At 53.2% G+C, this 20,996-nt stretch overlaps 1 protein-coding gene across 4 annotated transcripts in view; it reads left to right on the forward strand.

Moving 5' to 3' along the window:
- ADAM33 (ADAM metallopeptidase domain 33) overlaps positions 1 to 20,996 on the forward strand; it is a 46,554-nt gene extending 25,558 nt beyond the window's left edge. For 3 of the 4 annotated variants that reach the window (XM_026072721.1, XM_026072724.1, XM_026072723.1), the window contains 21 exons: positions 484 to 560; positions 738 to 830; positions 1,750 to 1,936; positions 2,386 to 2,451; positions 3,009 to 3,080; positions 3,660 to 3,826; positions 3,981 to 4,065; positions 4,890 to 5,032; positions 8,085 to 8,262; positions 8,676 to 8,765; positions 9,159 to 9,354; positions 10,461 to 10,569; positions 11,318 to 11,522; positions 13,037 to 13,114; positions 14,084 to 14,192; positions 14,626 to 14,773; positions 16,196 to 16,286; positions 17,817 to 18,062; positions 18,676 to 18,839; positions 19,416 to 19,433; positions 19,808 to 20,996. In XM_026072721.1, the coding sequence (XP_025928506.1) occupies positions 484 to 560; positions 738 to 830; positions 1,750 to 1,936; positions 2,386 to 2,451; positions 3,009 to 3,080; positions 3,660 to 3,826; positions 3,981 to 4,065; positions 4,890 to 5,032; positions 8,085 to 8,262; positions 8,676 to 8,765; positions 9,159 to 9,354; positions 10,461 to 10,569; positions 11,318 to 11,522; positions 13,037 to 13,114; positions 14,084 to 14,192; positions 14,626 to 14,773; positions 16,196 to 16,286; positions 17,817 to 18,062; positions 18,676 to 18,839; positions 19,416 to 19,433; positions 19,808 to 19,859 (2,574 nt within the window). In that variant the 3' untranslated portion in view covers positions 19,860 to 20,996. The remainder of the gene's footprint in view (positions 1 to 483; positions 561 to 737; positions 831 to 1,749; positions 1,937 to 2,385; positions 2,452 to 3,008; positions 3,081 to 3,659; positions 3,827 to 3,980; positions 4,066 to 4,889; positions 5,033 to 8,084; positions 8,263 to 8,675; positions 8,766 to 9,158; positions 9,355 to 10,460; positions 10,570 to 11,317; positions 11,523 to 13,036; positions 13,115 to 14,083; positions 14,193 to 14,625; positions 14,774 to 16,195; positions 16,287 to 17,816; positions 18,063 to 18,675; positions 18,840 to 19,415; positions 19,434 to 19,807) is intronic. The other variant, XM_026072722.1, reaches the window with a different exon arrangement.

Consider the following 20,996-nt stretch of genomic DNA (forward strand, 5'->3'; position numbering starts at 1 on the left):
GTCTCTTGGCCGACATACAGCACCTAGGGAAATAAACACAGAGCGCGGAGGGCAGCGCCTGTGCCGGGGCTGCTCTCGCCTCCCCTGCCCCGTCCTGTTGCTCAGCAGGCCTCAAGCATCCCTTGCTTTCCCTGCCGTCCCCCCCGTTCCGGCTATTTGTCTCCCTTCCAGCGCGCGCAGCCCGGTGAAGGGGTTGTCCGTGTCCCGGGTTGAACTGCCGGAGGAGACAGCACCCTGGCTCCGTCCCTCCCTTTCCCCAGTGCAGAACAACACCGCTCGCCTGGCTGTAAAATGCTCAGAGATGGGAGTCGGGTGGCCTCTAGGACAAGGCGTGCGGCTCTGCCCAGCTCAGGGTATTGCGAGGCGTTTATGGAGGGGGCAAGGGAGGCCTCTGCCCCCTGGTTCGGGAGAGCAGAGGGAACGGACGCTGTTTGGCTCTGCCTGAAGGTTTCTAACGGATAGTCTCCATTGCCTTTCTCCCAGGACCATTGCTACTACCATGGACACGTCCGGGGGTACCGGAGCTCCTGGGTTGTCCTCAGCACCTGCTCAGGAATAAGGTAGGGAGCGAGCATGGGACGGGGAGGCTTGTGACACCAAGTGGGAAGCTCCCGGCTACTGGGCTGCTGTTCTCGCGAGCCGAAGGGAACGCGTGGCCATGGGCAGGTGGAGGGCTGGATCCGGCAGCCCCCTTCTTTCCAGTTATCCCCTTCTGATAAATCCCCTGGCACCAAAAGGAGCAAGGAAAGTCCTGAAAGTTCAAGCGAAGGCAGCACATCCAACAAGCCTGACTTCATCCCTTCCTTGCATCAGGGACCGCTCAGCACTCGGTGAGCGCTAGATGGTTCGTGTGACTGATTTTGCTGTCGCTTTCCTTCCCTGATTCTTTGCCTTGACCCTGGGTGCAGGATGGAGGAGCAACAGTGGGATCTGAATCCTGGTTGCCTCCCTTGGGCTCCAAGGAGGTCTCCCTGCACAAAGTTTGGGGTGATGGTGAGCCAGGTGAACAGAGACGATCTCCTGGCACTCTTGAACTCCTTCCACGTGGCCCGGCTTGGCCTAGAAATCCCATCCCCAAAGACCGAGCCCGTCACTGAAAAGGGAAACCTGCAGGGTTTTAATCACTGAACAAGCTGCAGTTACAGCTCCAGGAGTCCTGTGGCTTCCAGCATGCAGAGGAGGTCCCCTGGCTGGCTGCTTGCCTGGCATTTCTCCGCGGGATGCTCGGTGCGCACAGGGTGCTCGATGTAATCTGGCTCCGGAGGTGGTGAGACCCTGTACCCCACGGTGGATGCTTCGGAACCGAGCTTTGCTGTAAACTCAGGGGCTGTAAACTAAGGGGCTCTTTTCCTGCTGGTGTCTCACTCGCTCTCTGAGGAAGGGTTTGGAAATACCCCACGGAAGTCCCCTTTGCACTCACAGGGCTCTGCAGCTGTCCTGCTGCAGGACAAGGGCGGCATTTCCCAGCTCAGTGGGGGAAATGGAGAAGAAAAGATGCAGCCACGATCCAAGCTGATAGAGGCAATGTCACATTCAAGTGATCTTACAAGCGTAGAGGTTTTAATGCTGAGGGTACGCTAGCTCGTAGGGTTGCATTCACGGGGGCACCTGTCTCTTTTCCGTGCCGCCACCCTGGGTACCAACCAACCTGAGGTGCAGTCAGTTTGTGAGGCCTCAGCGAGGGCTGGGGGAGCAGGAGTGAAAGAGCAACAGGAGCCATTCGGGGCTTGCTCTCCTCTTCGTTGCCAGGGGCCTGATTGTAGTGAACAGCAATGACAGCTATTACCTGAAACCCCTGGGAACCCCAGAGCCAGGGCATCACATCATCTACCGAGCAGAACACTTGCCCATCAAAGGTGGGACCTGTGGCCACGGCGACGACTTTGGCAGCAGCATAGCCGATATTGCTCGCTTCTTCAAGCCAGTGCATTACCGGGTAAATCCCTGGGTCCTTCTCTCGCAGGAGGGTCAGAGGGCTGGGATTGGGTCCCTCCATGTCCCTGCTAAATGTCTTCTGCTGCCCTGGGTGGTACTAGGTCATGTGGGTTGTGCTTGGGCAGGAGATCTAAACGGGAACCCCTAGGAGATGTGGGTGRGGGACTGGTGCTGGATGATATGGGGTGAGAGCCAGCAGACGTGTTTGAATGCAGCATCTCAGTGAATCCTGACCAGGGAACTGGCCTTGGGGCCCTGGGATGAGGTTGGGAATTGCACCATAGCTGCCCAAATTTTCCTTGTCTTCTCAAGCCTCAGTTTCTGCCCTTAACCATCCTTCCTGGGCAGGACTGCTATGTCTGAGGAACCTAAGATACCCAGTGGCCCATGCCTCTGGGCCCCAGGCTGCCTGCTGCTTCCCTCCTGTGAGCCTTGTTGCCTGTCTTGCAGGTGAAGAGAGATGCCTGGAGGACCATGAAATACATGGAGCTCTTCATCGTTGCTGATCACACACTGGTAAGCTCCAGAGGAGCAGAAACACGGTCCTTTGCAGATAAGGCAGGACCCCTCTCTGTCTCCCTCTCCGCTCTTCATCTGGCAATCTCCAGCAGGTTGCTGATAACCRTCAGCAGCACTGTTAATGGCTCTGCTTTCCAAGCTTCATGGGTGCAGCATGTCTAGCACGTGTCCAGCACAGGGCAGGACTCAGTGTGGATGTGCCAGCTCATTTTGCCTCTAGGCCTCACTTGGAGGCTCTGTTTTTCCCAGGGTCACCTGAAATCACATATTGTCACATGCTGATAGCCCTGGGTGTCCTCCCCCTGCTTCCATCGCGCACGTGTGAGACATGCTGCTGTAGCTTAACAGCATCAGCAGCACTGCAAAATCACTAGTGAAATGACAGGTCTCCGGTGGTTTCAGCTCTCCCACTGCACAGCATCGGCCAGTGCCAGTCCCTCTTATCCTGTCCTCTGCACCACCAGTCCCCCTGCAGCCTGGCGTGAGGGGGAAGACAGGGTTGAAAGCATCAAACTTGGGTAGCAACCCCCTTCCCTGGGCTCATCTCTTTGCAGTTCAGGAACCAGAATCTCAACCTGGGCCACACCAAGCAGCGCATTGTGGAGATTGCGAACTATGTGGACAAGGTAAGGGCTGGGGAGAGGGACCAGTCCGTCCATTTTGTCATTCCCAGTGCATGGGAAAACACTTGAGCTCAGGGCCACCCCTTTGGCAACCCTCAGGGCTTGTCCCTACATCACTGATGCTAGGATGGTGGTCATAAGCATGGTGGAAAATGGGTTGCCACCCATCAGCTGAGCTGTGACAGTGAAGTGAGTGCCAGCTCTTTGCCTGGCCGAGGTACACGTGCTGCTGTAACCTTAGTGACCATGATTAAAGCCAGCAGCCTCAACACACAGCTGGGACAGGCTTAGGTGTGCACAGGAGGTGCGTAAGCTGTTGTCAACTAATGGGTGGTAGCTTTCTATGCCGCCATCACTGGCTAATGTGCCCACACTTTTGCGTGTAGAGCTCATGTTTGCAGGTGGATTTGGGACAAGTGTGTCCCTGAGTCATCCGGGGAAAGCATGGGGATCCACTAGCTGAAACAGTGCTTTTTGCTCACTGGATCCTGAAGACCAGGGCACTGTGGTGGGGTGGGGGAGCATAAGGAAGTGCTATAAATGCCAGTCCCTGCCCCTTCCATCCCTGTCCCCTTCCTGCAGTTTTACAGGTCGCTGAATATCAAGGTGGCCCTGATCGGCCTGGAGGTGTGGACAGAGCGGGACCAATGCACCGTGACCAGTGATGCCAACGCCACGCTCTGGTCCTTCCTGCAGTGGAGGAAGACGCTGAGGTCTCGAAAGAAGCATGACAACGCCCAGCTGCTGACGTGAGCACCCTTGTGGACCTGGGGTCGGCGGGGCAGGGAGCTTCCAGCCCAGCCCGGGGTCTCTGCGGATCCCAGTGCCCCCAGGGGTGCTAACTGCCCTGTTTGGAGGCACTAATTGCCTATCCGCTCTCCTTTCCGGTATACGTCTGGACAGCGGGAAGACATTCAGGGGGACGACCATCGGCATGGCGCCGCTGGAGGGGATGTGCAGCCCAGAAAACTCTGGAGGCGTCAGCGTGGTAAGGGAGGCGTGGGAGTCTGCTGATCTTCCCGGGTTGGGGACCCCGTTACCACCCCATCTTGTTTGGTGGCATAGAGGACCAGCCCTCTTGGGTTGCACCAGAGATGCTTGTAGTCCCTTATCCCTCTCAGATGTTGGCCATGTAATTAGGAGGAGGGTGAGGAAAGGGCCAGTATAAAGCTCTTTTGACCCATGTGCACCCTCCAGTTTGAGCTAGCAGCAGCGTCCTCTTGAATCTCTTGAATTGGAAGTTGCTTCTGGACCCTCGTATTGAACATTTCCTGCTTATTCCCTGCTTGTGCCCTCTGATTTTGCTTTTCTTCTTGCTCCCTTGTGGGGTGACAGCAGCCCTGGTGACCCTGGGGGCCCTGGGCAGGATAGTGGTGTGGGGTACTGTGGTTTGTGGTCTCCAGGTCATGTGCCTCTGAGGCCTCAGGGTTTTCAGTAGTTGGCTCCAGCAGTGGATCTTCCCAGACATCCATCAGTGCCTCTTCTTTTGTCCTCTGAGCTCTTCAGGCCTGTTCCTAGCTTGGTCAGGGTCCTGCCCTCCTGCTACCAAGCTGGTCGCAGAGCAAAACTGCTGACACTTGCGGGGGTAGCTCCATGTGGGTTTTCGGGGGGCCAAACCCTGCTTCCGCAGTGAGCCTTTCTCCCTCCCTCCCTCCCTCCCTCCTGTGGGATCCACCTGTGAACCCAGGAGTGCTATGGTCCCTCTGCCTCGCGCTCCCACCCCAGCCCTGTCCCCGCTGTGGGGCGGTCACCCCTCTCTGCTCCCTGGCTGCCTTTCTGACGCAGCCCCCCCCCCCCCAAATCCCTGCACAGGACCACTCGGAGCAGCCCGTCGGAGCAGCCGCCACTATGGCCCACGAAATCGGCCACAATTTCGGCATGAGCCACGACAGCCAGGGCTGCTGCTTGGAGGCCACTCCTGAGCAAGGCGGGTGTGTCATGGCAGCGGCTACTGGGTAAGAGACGGGGCGACGGCGGGGACGGGACATGGGGAACATGGCCTCGAGCCCCTGAGCAAATTCCAGATGCCATTTCCGGATGTGCAGGCTGGGGAGCAGAGAGGGGGGACCTGTCCTGCAGATGCTCTTTTGTGGTGTGGCTCCACATCGCAAAGGGGAAGCTGGCTGGTTGCCTTCCTCCTTGCTTGCCCTGCATGTTCTGCTTCTCCAGAGCAGGCAGAGGTCAAGGGGAGCGGGCAATTCTCATCCCTCCCTGGCAAGACATGCAGAGAAAAGAAAACATCTCTGTGAACTCCTACCTTGCTCGGGAGGAATGGACCACGCTGGAGGTCTCCGAAGGGCAGCAGAGCAGCTAGGAGAGGACGAGGGAGGCAGGGAGGACAGAGGAAGGCAGCGTTTGGTTTCCAGCCCGCTCCTTGAGCAGCCCCAGCCCTAGGAAGAGCCAGGGACGGAGGCGAAGGGATTTCATCGGGTTGGCGCATTACGTGGCCTGTTTCTCGCCAGCAGTGCTGCTTTGCCGCTTCACTTTTGGTACCGTGGGATATTGTGCAGGCGGACACTGCTGGGGAAGCCAGGGCCTTTTCCTGTGCTAACCTTCACCCTGGTGAAATTATTATTCACTTGTAATCCAGGAGGATGAAGGAGTCCGCAGCCAGGATGCGGCTGTGGTGGTGGGGAAGCACCGCATTGCAGGGCTAAGGTGGGATGAGCTCACGTTCCCTCAAGCCAGCCTCACTGAGTCCTGATGCAGGATGCTCCAGACGAGCAGTAATTAACTCTCATGCTCTCCAGCATCCCGCCCTCCTGCCCAGTTTGCTTTTCTTTACTTTTACCCCTTAATTCAGCTCAGAGCTGTATGAAATTTATCTAATTGGCACCACTTCCCCTTCCAAGGCCATTCCCCCATCAGGTTTTCTGGCTCCTGATGATTTGGTTGTCCCAAATTTCCCTGCATTGCAGAAGAGCAGTGATTTATTCCCTGTTCTTTGAACCCACCTGGTCTGTGAGTTAATAAATAACAGTCAATAATCACAATTCTGTTTCGCTGTAGGGAACTGCCCGGCCAGCCCCAGAGTGAGCCTAATTAGTACCTAATCCGTTCTCTGTGACAGATTTGGGTCTCATGGCTGTTAGAACAGGGTTTATTCTCTGTTTAGGTGGCTTCTGATGGGGAAAAGCGCCTGCTTTCCAGGAAGATGTAGCTGTGTATTTATTTATTTAAGTATGGAAAACCCAAATTTTCCTGCCCTCATCCATTTGAGTTGGATACCTTGGAAGAAAGCAGTATACCACATGCTGTAGTTCAGCTGTGCTGTGCCTTCGCTCACCTCTGCAGGCCAAGCTTTCTGGCTAGACATCTCCCTGCAATGCCTTGCTTCTCCTCCTGGAGAAGATGAACCCTGCAGGGTGATGGGAGATGCCACCTGGCCCCGAGAGACTGGCTGGGGAAAGAAGTGGCATGTGAACAGCCTGGCTCCATTTTCAAATGGATAATGTGCTTTTCAGTCCAAATATTTCTTAAAAAATTTATTTTGCTAAAATGTTTTTTCCCCACAAGGGTGGGAAACGCATTTTGAACTATCTTTAGACTGTCCCTGTTTGTATGCTCATGTACCAATTTGTGGGCTTATTTACTTGCTCGCTCTCCAATAGCTTGTATGCACCTACCTTCTTCCTACAGCTCAAGAGATTTCCCCCAGACTTCAAAATTACTTCAGAAAAAATCCTCTGACTTATGTCAGAAATAGGATGTCCTAATCTCAAAGAAATTTTTTTTCAGCAATATGAGGAAGCAAAAACAACACTGAAACAGAGAGCAGCGCATACATTTTTACCATCTTCTTCCTCCTTTTTTTAATGCATCATGAAAAAAGCCTCACAAACTTGTGCAAAATTAAGGAAGAACTGTTCTCAAAAAAAAATCACTGGTTTCTGTACAGCTAACTGCTTAGATGAAAGATCAGTTGGGCTGTTAGAGAAATGTCCGTATATGTAGTGTGTGCTTTTTTTTAATTGTTGCTCAAACCTTGTTAATTATTTAATACAGCCATTTCTTTGTGTTTCTTTTTCTTTTTTCTTTCTTTTTTGAAAGGATTTTTGTCTGTCTTGGTGGTATTTAAATAGTCCCGAATGGGTATTTCCCATCACCAAGTCAATATATAGCAGACACCCTGGGCAAATAGTCACTCAAACAGAGAGACCCACCTTGCCGGTGGAGGGTGGAGGGGATCTGCGTCATCCCGGACGTAGGCATGGAGGTGATGCCTGCACCAGCAACCCCTGCACCGACCCAGCAGAGCCTGGAGGGCACATCCAGACCGCGAAGACTCTGCGTGTGGGTCTGCAGGCTTGGGTGTCCCCCCCCCGACGTGTCCCAGCTGGGAATAGGGCAGCCGTACGCTTGTCTTTGGCTTGGGGCTGCAGCAGCGTGGGGACACCAGGTCCATGTCGCAGATCCTCGGAGCTATGGGTATATAATCCCAAGGCTTTCCGTAAGATTATATACCTAAGCCTATAGGAAGACCAACATGCTAATTTTCATGTGCTCATATTTTTCCTACTAAAAAAAATCTTTGAAAAAGAAAACCATGGCAATTTGTTCTTTTCCCATGGGAAAGGCCCTGTTTTCCAGTATTGCCACATTTGGAGCGGGGCTGTACCTGTGGCCGCAGTTTGAATGGCTCCAAACTTCAGGCTTTTGGGCTTCAGACCGTGGGGGTCTCCAAGAGGTTTCCTGCTGGATGTCTGATGCTCTGTGGGGTGGCATATAGCAGCCCTGCTTATCCAGCCAATCCCATTCTGGAAAATGCTTGAATTTGGTGTAGTTTTCCTTGGTTGTTCCTGTCTGATGCTCGGCTGTGTGGGTTTGGGGTGGGGGATGTTAGCAGCATCAATACATCTGGCTGATGGTGGCTTCTACTCTGGCATTTGGAAGGATTTGTGCTAGTTTTCTCGTGTTCCTATTTCCAAGCTCTGTTTGCGATTTTTCCATCTTTTCCTAGTCCTGATTGCCCTGGTTCCCATCTCTCCCCATCTCTCCCCTGCACAGACATCCCTTCCCTCGTGTGTTCAGCTCCTGCAGCAAGAGGCAGCTGGAGAACTACTTCCAGAAGGGAGGCGGCATGTGTCTCTTCAACTTGCCTGACACCAAGGACTTGGTGGTTGGCCGGAAATGTGGCAATGGCTTTCTGGAAGACGGAGAAGACTGTGACTGTGGGGAGGTGGAGGTACGGTCCCAGGCACTGCATCTCTTTTCTAAGGAGGCTTTTGCAGCTTGGCTCAGCTGCTTGCAGGGAGCCAGGCAGGCAGGAGGGGGGCATCCCATGCGGAGAGGCTTATTTCCAACGAGAATGGGTTTACTGGTCACGGGACCTTAGGGAAGTCCCCACTGGGGACTCCATCCCAAGGGCCCTTTCCAGTCCTGCATTCCTAAATCCTGTTAGCTTGGGCCTGGCTCTCTTCTTGACTTTGCCCCATGTGCTCATTTCTTCCTCACTCCCCCGTGCCTCAGTTTCCCCTTTAGCAAACTGAGGAGAATAATGCTGTTTTTGGTGAAGGAGCCAGAGGGAGCGGTGGGGCTCGGCTGGGGAAGGGGAAGGGACGGGCTCGCTGACTGCAGCGGTGTCTCCTCTCTGCGCAGGAATGCACCAACCCATGCTGCAACGCGCACAACTGCACGCTGAAGATGGGGGCCCAGTGTGCCCACGGCGACTGCTGCCAGAGCTGCAGGGTAACTCGCGCCTCCTTTCCCCGCATGTCCTCCCGCCTGTGAGGTGTGGGTTCCTGGGACCGAGGAGGGGAATACAGCTCCCACCGTCCCCCTGGGACTCACGCTGTGCACGTGCCTCCTCAGGCCCTGAGTTCAACACCTCCAGGGCCAAATGGGAAGGTTTATCCATGAACACGCATTCTCTGGGGATTCTCTGCTGGCTGCTCCTGTGGCTGGGGTCCAGCCCCAGGAATCTGGCTTTACATAGGGATCCACCTTGGGAATCCCTTCTAGTCCCACAGGGAACTAGATTCATGGCTGCTGACCCTGGGCTGTGCTGGGAGGCAGTGTCAGTCCTGGCTTCGCATGTTTACTGCCGTTCGGTACTGATACTTCTCTCTCCTCCTCCGGTAGCTAAAGGTGGCTGGGACCATCTGCAGGGAAGCAGCGGGATCTTGTGACCTCCCGGAGTACTGCACGGGTGCTTCACCTTACTGCCCAGCCAATGTCTACCTGCTGGACGGCTCCTCCTGTGCCTATGGTGAGGCTTACTGCAACAACGGCATGTGCATGACCCACCACCAGCAATGCGTCCAGCTCTGGGGACCGGGTAAGCGTGCCAGACCCCAAACCCTGCCTCCTCGCGGCCCTTCCCTGGAGCAGGAGCCACGTCGGGTCTCAACGCTGTGTCTGCGCTTGGGGAAGGACCGGGGTCCCCGTGTCCCCTGCCCACAAGGCTGGAGGATGGTGGATGGATGGTGTGTGCTGTCTCCATCCAGGGCTGGGAGTCTGCATCAGTGGGGCTGGCAGGGTTGTGGGCATGGTGTGGGCACGGTGTGGGCACATTCACACGTGCTCGGTCCTGCGCTGTGCACATCCCATCCACGTGCTGCATACAGCCCATATGCTGCATATAGCCCCTACACTTCATACGCCTTCCATGCTGTGTATGGCCCCCCCACTGCACACAGCCACACGCTGCATATGACCCCTGCGCTGCATACTGCTTCCGTGCTGCATATGGCCTCCACGCTGCATACAGCACCTGTGCTACATATGGCTCCAATGCTGCATACGGCCCATAGGTGATACGGTTCATGTGCTGCGTATGGCCTCCAYGCTGCGTACAGCCACACGCTGCCTATGGCCCCCACTCTGCATATGGCCGGTAGGCTGCATTAGGGCTCGTATGCTGCTTATGTCCCCACCCTGCTTACGGTCCCGTGCTGCACAGGGCCCTTATGCTACATAGGGCCACACGCAGCATATGCTCACATACTGCGTACGGCTTGTGTACACACTGCAGAGTCCCCACGTACATGCGCTTGATGCCCTGCTCGTGCGCCACGTACATGCACCTTTCACTGCTCCCACCCCATACAGCGCGCACAGCTCTCCCTGTCCCCGTTTGCGCAGCGACGCTGCCACCTTCTGGGGCCAGTGCTGCTCTATGCCCCTCTGCAGGAGAGCTGCAGCAGGCAGCGGTGGGGAAAGTCTCCCCCGGGGCTGAAATCCTCCACAAGCCCCCAGAGCAAAGGGAGTTCACCCCTATTGTGCTGTTCTTCAGCCTCACACCTACAGCAGTGGTGCTCCAGGAGACCTTGCACGGTGTTTTCTGCATGAGCACTGTTCCTGGTTTCAGTATTTCTACCCTCTTCCTCCTGGCTACTTTTCTGGACCACTGGTTATACTGGATCTTTTTTTTCCTCCCTGCAGGTGCCTGGCCAGCCCCTGATGCCTGTTTCCAGGACGTGAATATGGCCGGCAACACCTATGGCAACTGTGGCAAAGACAGCCAAGGGCGCTATGTGAAATGTGAAAAGAGGTGAGTGCAACACAGACACCTGCAGGTGCCCCATCTCCTCCTCCTCCTGCACCCACAGCTCCCCAATGTTCACCCCCCCCCACCGGGGATGCCAGGACTGTACCCCAAAGTCCCAGCTTCAAGCCTCGGGCCAGCTCCATTTTGAACCTGGAAAGCTGCCAGGTCCTTCCTGGGCTCAGTTCTCATCTGCTGGGAGATTGTTCCACCAAGCATCACCTCCCATCCTGGCCCAAAGGGAAAATCAACAAGGACAGTGGCAGTGGGAGATGCTATTTAGGGAATGCATCAGCAGTYCTTTCCCCTGTGCTCCCCAGCATCCACTGGGATGTTAGAGGGGACATCCCGGTCTGTTCCTTCAGCATCTCTCTATGCTGTCCATGAATTTGTCAAAGCCCTTTCTGAACCTGCTGAGACTCTGCCCTCACAACCTCCCACGGCGATAAATTCAGAGGAGAGTGAGCCAGCAGGCACAGGGGCATGGGATAACAGGGTGTTGAGTGTGCAGTGCCCCTTAGCGGTGTGCCGTGAAGCCGGGAGCAGCTTTCCTGGGGCCATATGGCATGTATGAGACAAGGGGTCAGCCACCTGGGACAGGGCTGGGATACCAGGAGCCTTGCTGTAAAACGCAGCTCCGTGCGCCCGGTAGCCACATCTCCTACCACGTCTCCAGCCCTCACCTCAGCTCCRTGGGAAGGGGCAGGATGCAGCGGGCAGGCCCCATCCCTCACGGCTGTGCCTCTCCTCCTAGAGACGCTATGTGTGGCAAGATCCAGTGCCAGAGCTCGGCCAAGAAACCCCAGGGGACCAACACCGTCTCCATCGACACCACCATCCGATTTAATGGGCGGGAAGTGAAGTGCCGGGGCACGTACATGTACACTGCAAAGGATGACGAGGAAGACCTCTCGGACCCTGGGCTGGTGATGACGGGGACAAAATGCGGAGATGGGATGGTGAGTGCCTCTTGCTAGGTTTGGGGTCTGAGGGTGGGCTGGCAGCACAGGGGAGATCGGCTTCTCAGCCTCTTGTCCCAGCTCCAGCTTCACTGCGCGACAGCAGGGCTACAGGAGGTGGTTTTACCTACGCTTGCAGACATCCCCAAATCAGAGGTCCCTGCTGGTAGGAGGACAAGTGTTTTGGGGGAAAGTCTTTGGCAATGACAGTACAAACCACTGATTTACCAGTTCAGTAGGGAAACAAGAAACAATAATTACAAATAATATCAGTCCTGATTGGATCCAAGCAATTTTCTTCCTTTTCAATTGAAATTAAACTCCCTATGAGTTTCATCTTGTTTTCTGGACTGTTTTCTTGGGAATATTTCCCACCGGGCATGGGTAGGAAAGGCAAAGGAGATGACATCCTTGTTTCCCAAAGGTGGAGGCATGCAGCAGGTCCCTGGGAATGGAGCTGCACCTGGAGTGTGGGAACCCAGGTTCAATTCCCTCTTCTGTCTTGGGAGATGAACCCTCATGAGGAGTTCTCAGCCGAGGCATTTCTAGATAGTACCAGATGCCTATGTGTGGGCAACTGAATCCCTCCTTTGTCTCAGTGCTTATTTAGCTATTTAATGCAAAGTAGAGCATCCTCAGCAAGATAAGTGCCTGCCTCAGGACTTGATGGATGATGCTTCCTCCAGGAGGATGTGTTGGAGGTGCCCATAAGCAGAGAAGAGGCCTGTGTGCCCTCAGCTGGGCTGCGTGCTCTAACCTAAGCTGGGGTAAACAGGGATGCTACAGCTGTGGTGGGCTTGTGAGTCTGGGTCCAAAATGTTCCTCTCGCATATAAACTTACTGGTAAATTCCAGGCAGTTTGTCAATGAATAAACTGTTTCCCAAGGGAAAATTGTGTTAGGAATCAAGAGGATAGTTCCAAGTAGATGCTGCTAGCTAAGCATTAGTCTCTTTTACAGTCCCTGCATCCCTCAATACTTTAGAGAGGGGTCAGTTCATCTGAGAAATGGCAGAGGCTTTGTAGATGGCATGTTAGCAGGGATGCAGGCCAGACAGAGCTGGCTAGGGAGATACAGTCTTTGCTATTTGGCACTTTAATTGGGAAATTTTCATCCCAGTTTAGGATGAAAGGCCAAAACATTGACATTTTCATGAGAAAGGATGCCCATTTTTGAAGAGCCAAAGTAGGCTTTTTTGGCTTCTGCCTGCCTGTTAGGGGCAGATGGGAAATGTCTTCTCCAGGAGCTGCCAGGTGGGTTGTCAGGGGAGGGAGGTGGGAGCTGTGTTGGCTGTTGTTCTGGTGGACTGGCATGGACTGAGCATGGCAGAGGTTTCCTGGGCTATGCTGAAAATTGGAGTGAAATCAATGCATTGATCTGGAATAATATGATTTAACCAACCTACATTTTCCAGCGGACAGTGTCATTTCAGAAGACTCCTATCTGTGAAGCCAGAAGATCACTGTTCCCCCTCTCAGGCCTTTCTCTAACCTTGGCTTCTTGGATCTCTCTCAGGTTTGCAAAGATCGCCGGTGCCAGAATGCCTCCCTTTTTGAGCTGGAAAAGTGTGTTTCCCAGTGCAACGGCCATGGGGTGAGTTACTATCTGAGACCTACAGCAGGGTCCTGAGATGAGCTCAGATTCTTAAGCAAAACCAAACATCTCCCACAGGGATGAGTCTTGCAATGCAGCAGGCACCTGCTTTTCATAACTCTCACGTTCATGTCAGCTGTGGGTGAGACTGAGCTGAGATCTTTGTGTCCAAGTTGGAGAAGATTGTTCTTGATGTGAGGACCATCTGCAAAATTTGAATCAGTATTTTCTCTGAACTGGAGAGCGTTCAGAGCTCAGAGCAGGTGCCTGTTCCTTCTGAGAGCAAAGCAATACTCGAAAACACTACTGGGACTGCAGAAAAACAGGGAAGTGATTCAGAGAATAGAAAGAGTCACTATTGTCCAAAGCTTAAAGGCTACAAAGATTTGACCTCTGCAGACAAGGATTCCTTAGGTCGTGAACTCAGGCTTTGTCATATAAGGCAACAACAAACTGCTGCAGAAAATCACAGTGGGATTATATATAAGGAGGTCCTAGGCAGGACACCCAAATTTACCCTTGCATCCTGCTCAGCATTGTTAAGGCTTCAGGTCTGTATTCTCTGCTTTATGAAAGGTATGAATTACTGGGAAGGACTCCAAGGGGAAGACACAATGTCTAACAAACTTCTGGCCTCCCAAGAGGTATTAAGGGTGTTGGGCTCGTTAAGTCAGGTGGTGTGAAAACTGAAGGGTACAAGATACTTGCCTTTAAAGGTTTCTGCAAAGAGCAGGGAAATAAATGTGTCAGCAAAAAAATGTCTCCATACATTGCAATTGCAGCTTTGAAAGCAACATAGACATGATCCAAGTGATGTTCAAGAGATGGATATTGGCAGGGGTTAAGTTCCTTCTGCGTCTCCAGCCCAGATTCCTCCCATTGGCCATCTGATCTCATTCCTGCTGTATGGATCATTGTTTCCATATGTGCCATTGCCCCTCATGGTCTCCGACCATCCTTTTCCCATAGGTCTGCAACAGCAACAAGAATTGCCACTGCAATGCCGGCTGGGCTCCCCCGTACTGCGAGAAGCCAGGCTTGGGTGGCAGTGTGGACAGCGGCCCTGTGCAGCGTGACAGTGAGTCCTGGCTTCTCGTCAGCGTGATGCAAGTGGCTGAGGTGGTTGGGGGAGCGGCCAGTGCCTTGGGACACTGGTGGGGCTGGAGCAATGCCACAAAGACAGGGAGATGAAGAGATAACGCTGTCAACAGCTTTGTTGCCAGATGTGCTGGGTCTGGCATGATCAGGCAGACTTGCAGCTCCAGTCGTTTGGTGGCTGCCCATTGCTACCAGGGGCCACTGGGCAGAGGTGTTTACTTCCCCTTTTTTGAAGGTGTGCTCAGCAGTGATGTCTCTAGCCTAGGTGGCAAGGAGCAGGCAGAAGGGATTGCTCTTTGCATTGAGCTGCACTGCAGAGCTGAGCCGTGCTCTGAAGTTAGCCAGTGTTGAGGCAAACGCTCAGGCTGACAGCCCTCCCAGCCTTGTGCTCATCTTTGTGCTTTCTCTGCTAGATCACGAAGCCATCCTAATAACACTTCTGCTCATCTTCCTGCTCTTCCTCCCGGCCTTGGCAATGAGCATCTACTTTTGGTACCGGCGGGAGAACTCGCTCCTGAATAAATGGATAAAGGAGATGAGGAGGAGCCATGAGACATACAGGTGAGTGATACGTCCTGAATCCCTCCTCTCTTGAGGACCCATTGAGACCCTGAAACCTTGTTTTCTTTCCACTGGCAGAATGCAGCTTGGTGAGAGTGGTTGTGGGGAAATGGAAGGGGTGCGCAGGGCCTGTTTCAATCTGGTATGAACTCAGGGAAGTTACAGACACAGCAGCTAGCTCTCCGTTGTCTGGGGTCATGAGATACTCGGGAGAAATGCGAGGTCTTACAGTGTTGAGATCTGGCTTCTGGAAGATGTCAGAGGATCCTGTGCTTCTGGTAGTTCCAGTCCTCGGAGGAGGTATTACCAAAGCAAGTCACCTTGGGGCCAGGTTAGAAGTCCACTTACACTCCCATGGTGCCATGGCAAAGCTCCAAAGCCCTCCTGGGACAGAAATATGGAAGAACACAGTGCAAGGACCCCACCCTGTTTGAGGATAGCAGGGACATGTTACCTTGAACCCTGAGCTGTCTAACYGCAATGGAAGCGCAGCTGGTCTCAGCTGGCTTCATGCACTTGTGCTGACAAGCCATACGTGTCCATTCCGGGTCTAATCCACTGGTTAACCTGTAAAGCAAATGTTTCGGTACCCTGCAAATGGTGAATTGGGACAACATACTTGGATTTGAGATCACAGGGGCTGTAGCTGTTCAGTCCTTTCCAAGCATTCTTTTCAAGTTTGCAGGTAATGAGTCCTGGTCTGTGGGACGTGATGCAGACTGTCTTGTGTCTGTGGTGTCTGGAGCTGCAGGCTCTGGTGTGAAATCTGCCCTGTTCTGCTTCTGGGTTCCCTTGTCACAGAAAAAATAGGGTCACATCCGAGCACAAATGAATCTGACAGCATTGGTTCACTTACTGACATCCTGAGTGTTTATGGAGGAGCTTAGACGTGGTTTGAGATCCAAAGAACTTTTCCCAGGGATGGTCTGAAGCTTTCAGCTCCTTCACGAGCAGAGGACAGGAATGATCTGTCAGGGACGGCATGACCCCAGAGAGCAATGAGGAAGGTGGCCTGGTACAGAGGAGCCAGCTTGCCATCTGTTCCTAGCAGACTGCAAGAGCTGGAATGGCTGTAGATGAGCTCTGCATTTAGATATTCTCATTATTTCCTTCCCCCCACCCCCTGTTTCCCCAGCACAGGTGCAGACACATATATCTCAGAGCCCCTGCAAGTATTTGAGAAAAAAGCTCAGGAACAAATAAGCTTCCTCTTTTTATATCACAAGCAACTTCAAAAATGCCACCATACTCTCATTATTTCAAAGCAGACTTACAGCTCTCGCTAACCTAGCACTGCAAGACATTTGCCTGTCCATTAATGGAGACATGATATCTCTGATGTGCACTATTTTGGGAGGCAGCTGTGGCAAAGATGGTTGCTTTATTTTATCATCTGTGATTTATGTTTGCGATCCTGGGCAGGAACAAAGCTGTCAATCGGAAGGCAAACAGTGGCCGTTCCAAAGCTGCTTTCACCTTACGGGACATTTCCACTTCCAGCCACACTAATAAAGTAAGTGATAACTCACCTTCCAGATTTGCTTTCCTTTTTGTGGACTGATAATTGTGGGTGATCTCATCTCTCTCTAGCAACTGAGCTAGCAACTGGTACTCTGTGCTGCTTTGCACGTGTCTATGCTGCAAGCAAAGAGACTTTCAGGCCAGGTGGCCTAGGGTCGCCACACCTGTGACTGCAGCTCAGGCACAAAAGCTGCTTTGCTGGTGGCTTTCAGGGTGACTGAGGCTCAGAAGCTGCAGATTGAGGATAAGGGTCTCTCAGTTCTGTGTGTCTTTATGGTGGTACCAACCCCCAGCCAGCTGTGTACTCACCTATGATGTGCAGGATTCAGTTGTTTGGGCAACATTTGGTCAAAGGACGACTTTTCACCTGGTTTTCCTTAGGGTTGTGACTGCAGGGGTGTGTTCTGCCTTGCATTACACAGGGCTGAGTCTAGCAAAAGCGCACCGGGGTTGGGGGTGAAAGTCAGTAGCCCTAAGTTAAGGTATGAGTTCGCAGTGCACCGTTTGCTTTGCTCTTGTTCCCCAGTGCAAACACTCCTGCTGTGCCCTCTGAGTATGAACGAGACGTGGCACAAACTGGCATAGGCAACCCTGACCCCAGGGTGGCTTTCAGAGGTGGCACTGCTGGGTAGGTTGCAGTGCTGGACCCGGACGACTAACTTCTCCGAGTCAGGATCTGGGCAATATTGATGCCAACTGCATTGCCTCCAGGCTCTGAGCTGCGATGTGCCGTGTGGACGTCCCAGCATGGCTCGGCATGTGCAGTGTGGCCATACCCTGAGTTTGCCCACCTGTGGAAGGAAGGCTCCCAGCCATTTGTAATGCAGAACAAATAAAACCTGCGCACTCCCAAATGGAATGCAAAGCCCCTTACGGTGTCCCCTTTAGCTCTGCCTTTGGGCCATAGTATCCATCCTGGCACGTTCCCTGCCAAAAGGGAGTCTTCTGAGCTCTGCTTGCTCAGAAAGACCCCGGTGAAGGCCAGATTTCACCTCTGCCAAGACCCTGTGCAGGGAAATTGCCACGTCACCATGGCAAAGCTTAGCAGGGGCTCTGTGATCCCACTGAAAGCTTTTCACTGAGTCTCCAGGAAGGCAGATGGTTTACTGTTGTTTTTTACAGCTCTGGTAGCCTTGGGATAGATATGCAGAGAGCAGAATTTAGGAAGACAGAGCAATGTTTTTTTGAGCATGGCTGCAGTGGCTGAGAGCAGGGCAGAAAGGATGATTTCTCCCATCTCAGCAATTGGTCAGTCTGATGGAAATCTGGGATGGATTGACCAGAACTGTCTCTGCTCTAGGTCTCCTGAGCCCTCCCCTGGTACCTTGCTCCTCTCCATGTGCTCTCTGTGTTCATTTTGGGGCAGGATGGTGAAAGGTCAGTCCCAGGAAGTGGAATAAATACCCTCTCCTCCTCCTGTGACTCCCTAGTACCCAGACCATGAAGGAACTTCTGCTTTCCAGCACCCAGGAAAAAGCACCTAATGTTTTTCTCTGTGCTTTTGCGTTTCTCTTCCCTGCAGGCAACGCGGGCTGCATTCCCCCACAAACCCAGGGCTCACCGGAACGGCTCCCAGCCCATCAACATCGTCCACCCACTTCGCCCGACTCCACGTTCCGTCCCTCAGCCTCCAAGAGACCACAAGCCTGCTAGGCCACCTCCCCCAGTCAGCAAATCGCCTGCCATCCCCACCAAAACGGTTGTCTCTCACGCTAAGCTGCCACCTCCAAAGAAACCGCTTCCTTGCAGTCCTGTGAGGACTCCACTGGTGAGCTTTGCTGGCTGGCCATGTTTCCCCAGAAGAATTCCCTGGCTTTGGCTGCCCCCCAGTTCCTGCAGAATAACTGCTTGCCACAAATTCAGCACAATTAAACATCCAGCCAGCACAGCTTGGCTCTTGGTACTCAGACACCCCACATAAAAGCAGAGGGTCCTCTGGCCTGTCTGTGATTTTTTTGTTTTAGCTCCAGCACCAGAAGCTTAGTTTTTCCTTCCAGATGTCCTGGATGTGATCCTTTTAGATGACACCATTTGGTGGCTCATGGCCCTACAGTGCTGAGGGCTTGTGTGCGCACAGAAAGTGTGCATCCCCTCCCAGCCTTGCCTCTGGGAACCTTAGAGATGTGGGCACCTACGGCTCTTCTGTGGAGTTGCTGGGCACTATTAAGGAGCTGTCATGCCACCCTAAGAGACAGGTCTCTTGCAACAGTGAAGAAAATCCATTAGATAATGAGAGAGTTTTAAGGTAGTTTGGGTATTGGCAACGTGTTGTTTTATACTTTGAAGCATTTCAGCTCTGTGGCAGGAGAGAGAGGGTTGTAGGAGGTTATCGGATGTTTCTCTAAGGATGTTCTCTCTCCCCATGTGCTTTTTGATCCCAGGTTGTCCCAAAGCACCTGCCCCCCCGTCGGCCGCTGCCTGGAAGTCCGCTCTTGGCTAAAGAGCTGTCTCCTGCACATGGACGGACCCTACTGGTCATGGTCCCTCCTACCAACTTCAAGGCATCAGGTACAAGCACCATGAGCCACCCCACGAGGCCGTTCAAGTAAGTCAAGAGAGGAGGAGCTGAGCTGCCTCCCACCATGGCTGGGGTCCCACAAGCAGACAGTGTGGGGGGTGTTGTGGGTCACATCTTGGGGGGGACATCCCAAATGTCATCTGGATGCAGAGTGCGGTGTGCTCTGGTCTGCCCCTTGTTCCCTCACCCTGCGGTGTCTGCATGGTTACCTGAATTTCTCCTGTTCCTCCCTGACATGGCTAATGCGTCCAGGCTGGGCTGCTGAGGAGCAAGCGGAATGATTTGGGTACTGGGGTGTGTGGGTCTGTGCCCTACTGCCTACCAAGTCTGAGAGAGCTGGGAAAAAGGCCTTTAAGGCTTTGGGCGTCCTTGCATGCAGTTTTGGGGGAATCACCTATGTCAGAGGGCTGGGGGTAATGTGACCAAGGTCAGGTAATGGCCTTCAGGCCTTGTGGAGTCCAGTGGGCTTAAGGGAGGTGCCACATTTCAGCAGATGCATGGGGTCTCCCCCTCCAGAGTGCAGAGGGGGCTGTCAGCGAGTTGTTGGGGACAGATGAGTGAAGGGATGGCTTGTGACATGCTGTTTGTCTTTCCTTCCTACAGGCCGATGCCTCCTCAAAGGTGAGTCCCAGACACCACGCAGGACAGTGCCTTTGCTGGGAACGAGATTGCTTGTAGGGGGATGGCCTCTGGTTAAACACTAGGCTGGGACCAGTGTTATTCATTTCTGCTACCTAGAAAAGGGAAATAAGGGAAGTAAGAAAGTGTAGGTTTAGACYTAAAGCCTAGCACCAAAGCAATCCAAGCTGAGTAGGCTGCCTGCATGATGCTGGAGTGACCTGGAACAGCCCCAGGTTGCATCTCCTCTGGTCTCAGAGATAGCTGTTGGGCTGTGCTCCTTGAGCTGTGGATGGATGATTGTAGTGCAGGTGGTGGATGCTTGGTCTCTCTGCCCTCATTATAATGAGTTGTCTTCTTGCTCTTTTTGCTCCTAGGCCAGTCCCAACCATCAAAGTCCAATCAACCTCATTCCCCTTGAAGAAATGACAAACCAAGGACACCTTAAGCCCATCCTTCCTGAGCTGGCTCTCCTGATTTGCACTGCTGCTGGCGACAGGGGTCTTTTATTCCTCTCTTGTTATGTTTGTATTTTGGTACCAGAGGACTATTTTTATAAGACAGTATGCGTATTCAGCACAAAAACAGTAGTGGGGGGTTAGGGAGGGGAGGAGAGGGGAAATTGGTACCGTGTTGTAACTAAGGGTTGGGATGGACTGGTGGTGGGGTTACCATGATGGAGGCTCCACCACCGCTCCTGGCATTGCTTCCCTGCCAATTTATCCTCCAGCCTTGGTTTCTTACCGACATTGCACATGAGCTGGGATGGGGTGACTTGGKGTCAAGTGAGCATCCAACACTGAAGAAAAAGCTGACAACAGTGCCAGCAGAAGCTGTGTAATATCCTTCTAGCTACCTCCTCCTTCTCCTTCAGTCCTGGTGAGACCCTCCACCACCCATTGCCACCAGAGTTCAATGCTGGGCATTGTTTCCGGAGCCATTTGCAATGAAAGAAAAGAAGTGGTTTCCAGTTTGAACTGTGCTAGACAGTGCTGGGACTTTTGCATGAAGGACCAAGTTCTCAGATGCCTTTTTGCCTCCTTTCTGACTGAAAAAAAAAGAAAACAGTGGCAATCCTGGGACTGTACCTGCAAGGAGCACCCATCTGGGAAATGGTTTAATGTCTGCAGTGCTGGTGGTGGCTGGTTACCAGGGTGCTTTTGAGGGGCTCAGGAGCCCTCCAGAAACATTGCATGTCCCCTGCTCCTGGGACAAGCCCAGCAGTGGCTTTGTGAGCTGCTAACACTCTGCTGTCCAAAAGGGGAAGGAGCCACAAGCCAGGAACAAGAGCAGGAAGACCTCCTGCTTGTGCCATTGGCTTTCCTAATGGCCTTGACCAAGCCATTGCATTTCTCTGTGCCTCAGTTCCCCCATCTGTAAAATGGGGGGTAATACCTACCTCACAGGAGTGTTGTGAGGTTTAACAAACTGGTATCTTGAAAGGGCTTTACAATCCTCAGATCAAAGGTGCTGTTGACCTGCACAGTACTATACCGTGCCACTTTCCTATGACTTGATATGCGGCTCTGTCAGGGTCTGAAATGAGAACAATGGCTTTGTACAGTC

Source organism: Apteryx rowi, unplaced genomic scaffold, assembly GCF_003343035.1.
Source record: "Apteryx rowi isolate R43461 unplaced genomic scaffold, aptRow1 scaffold_35, whole genome shotgun sequence".
Classification (NCBI taxonomy): domain Eukaryota; kingdom Metazoa; phylum Chordata; class Aves; order Apterygiformes; family Apterygidae; genus Apteryx; species Apteryx rowi.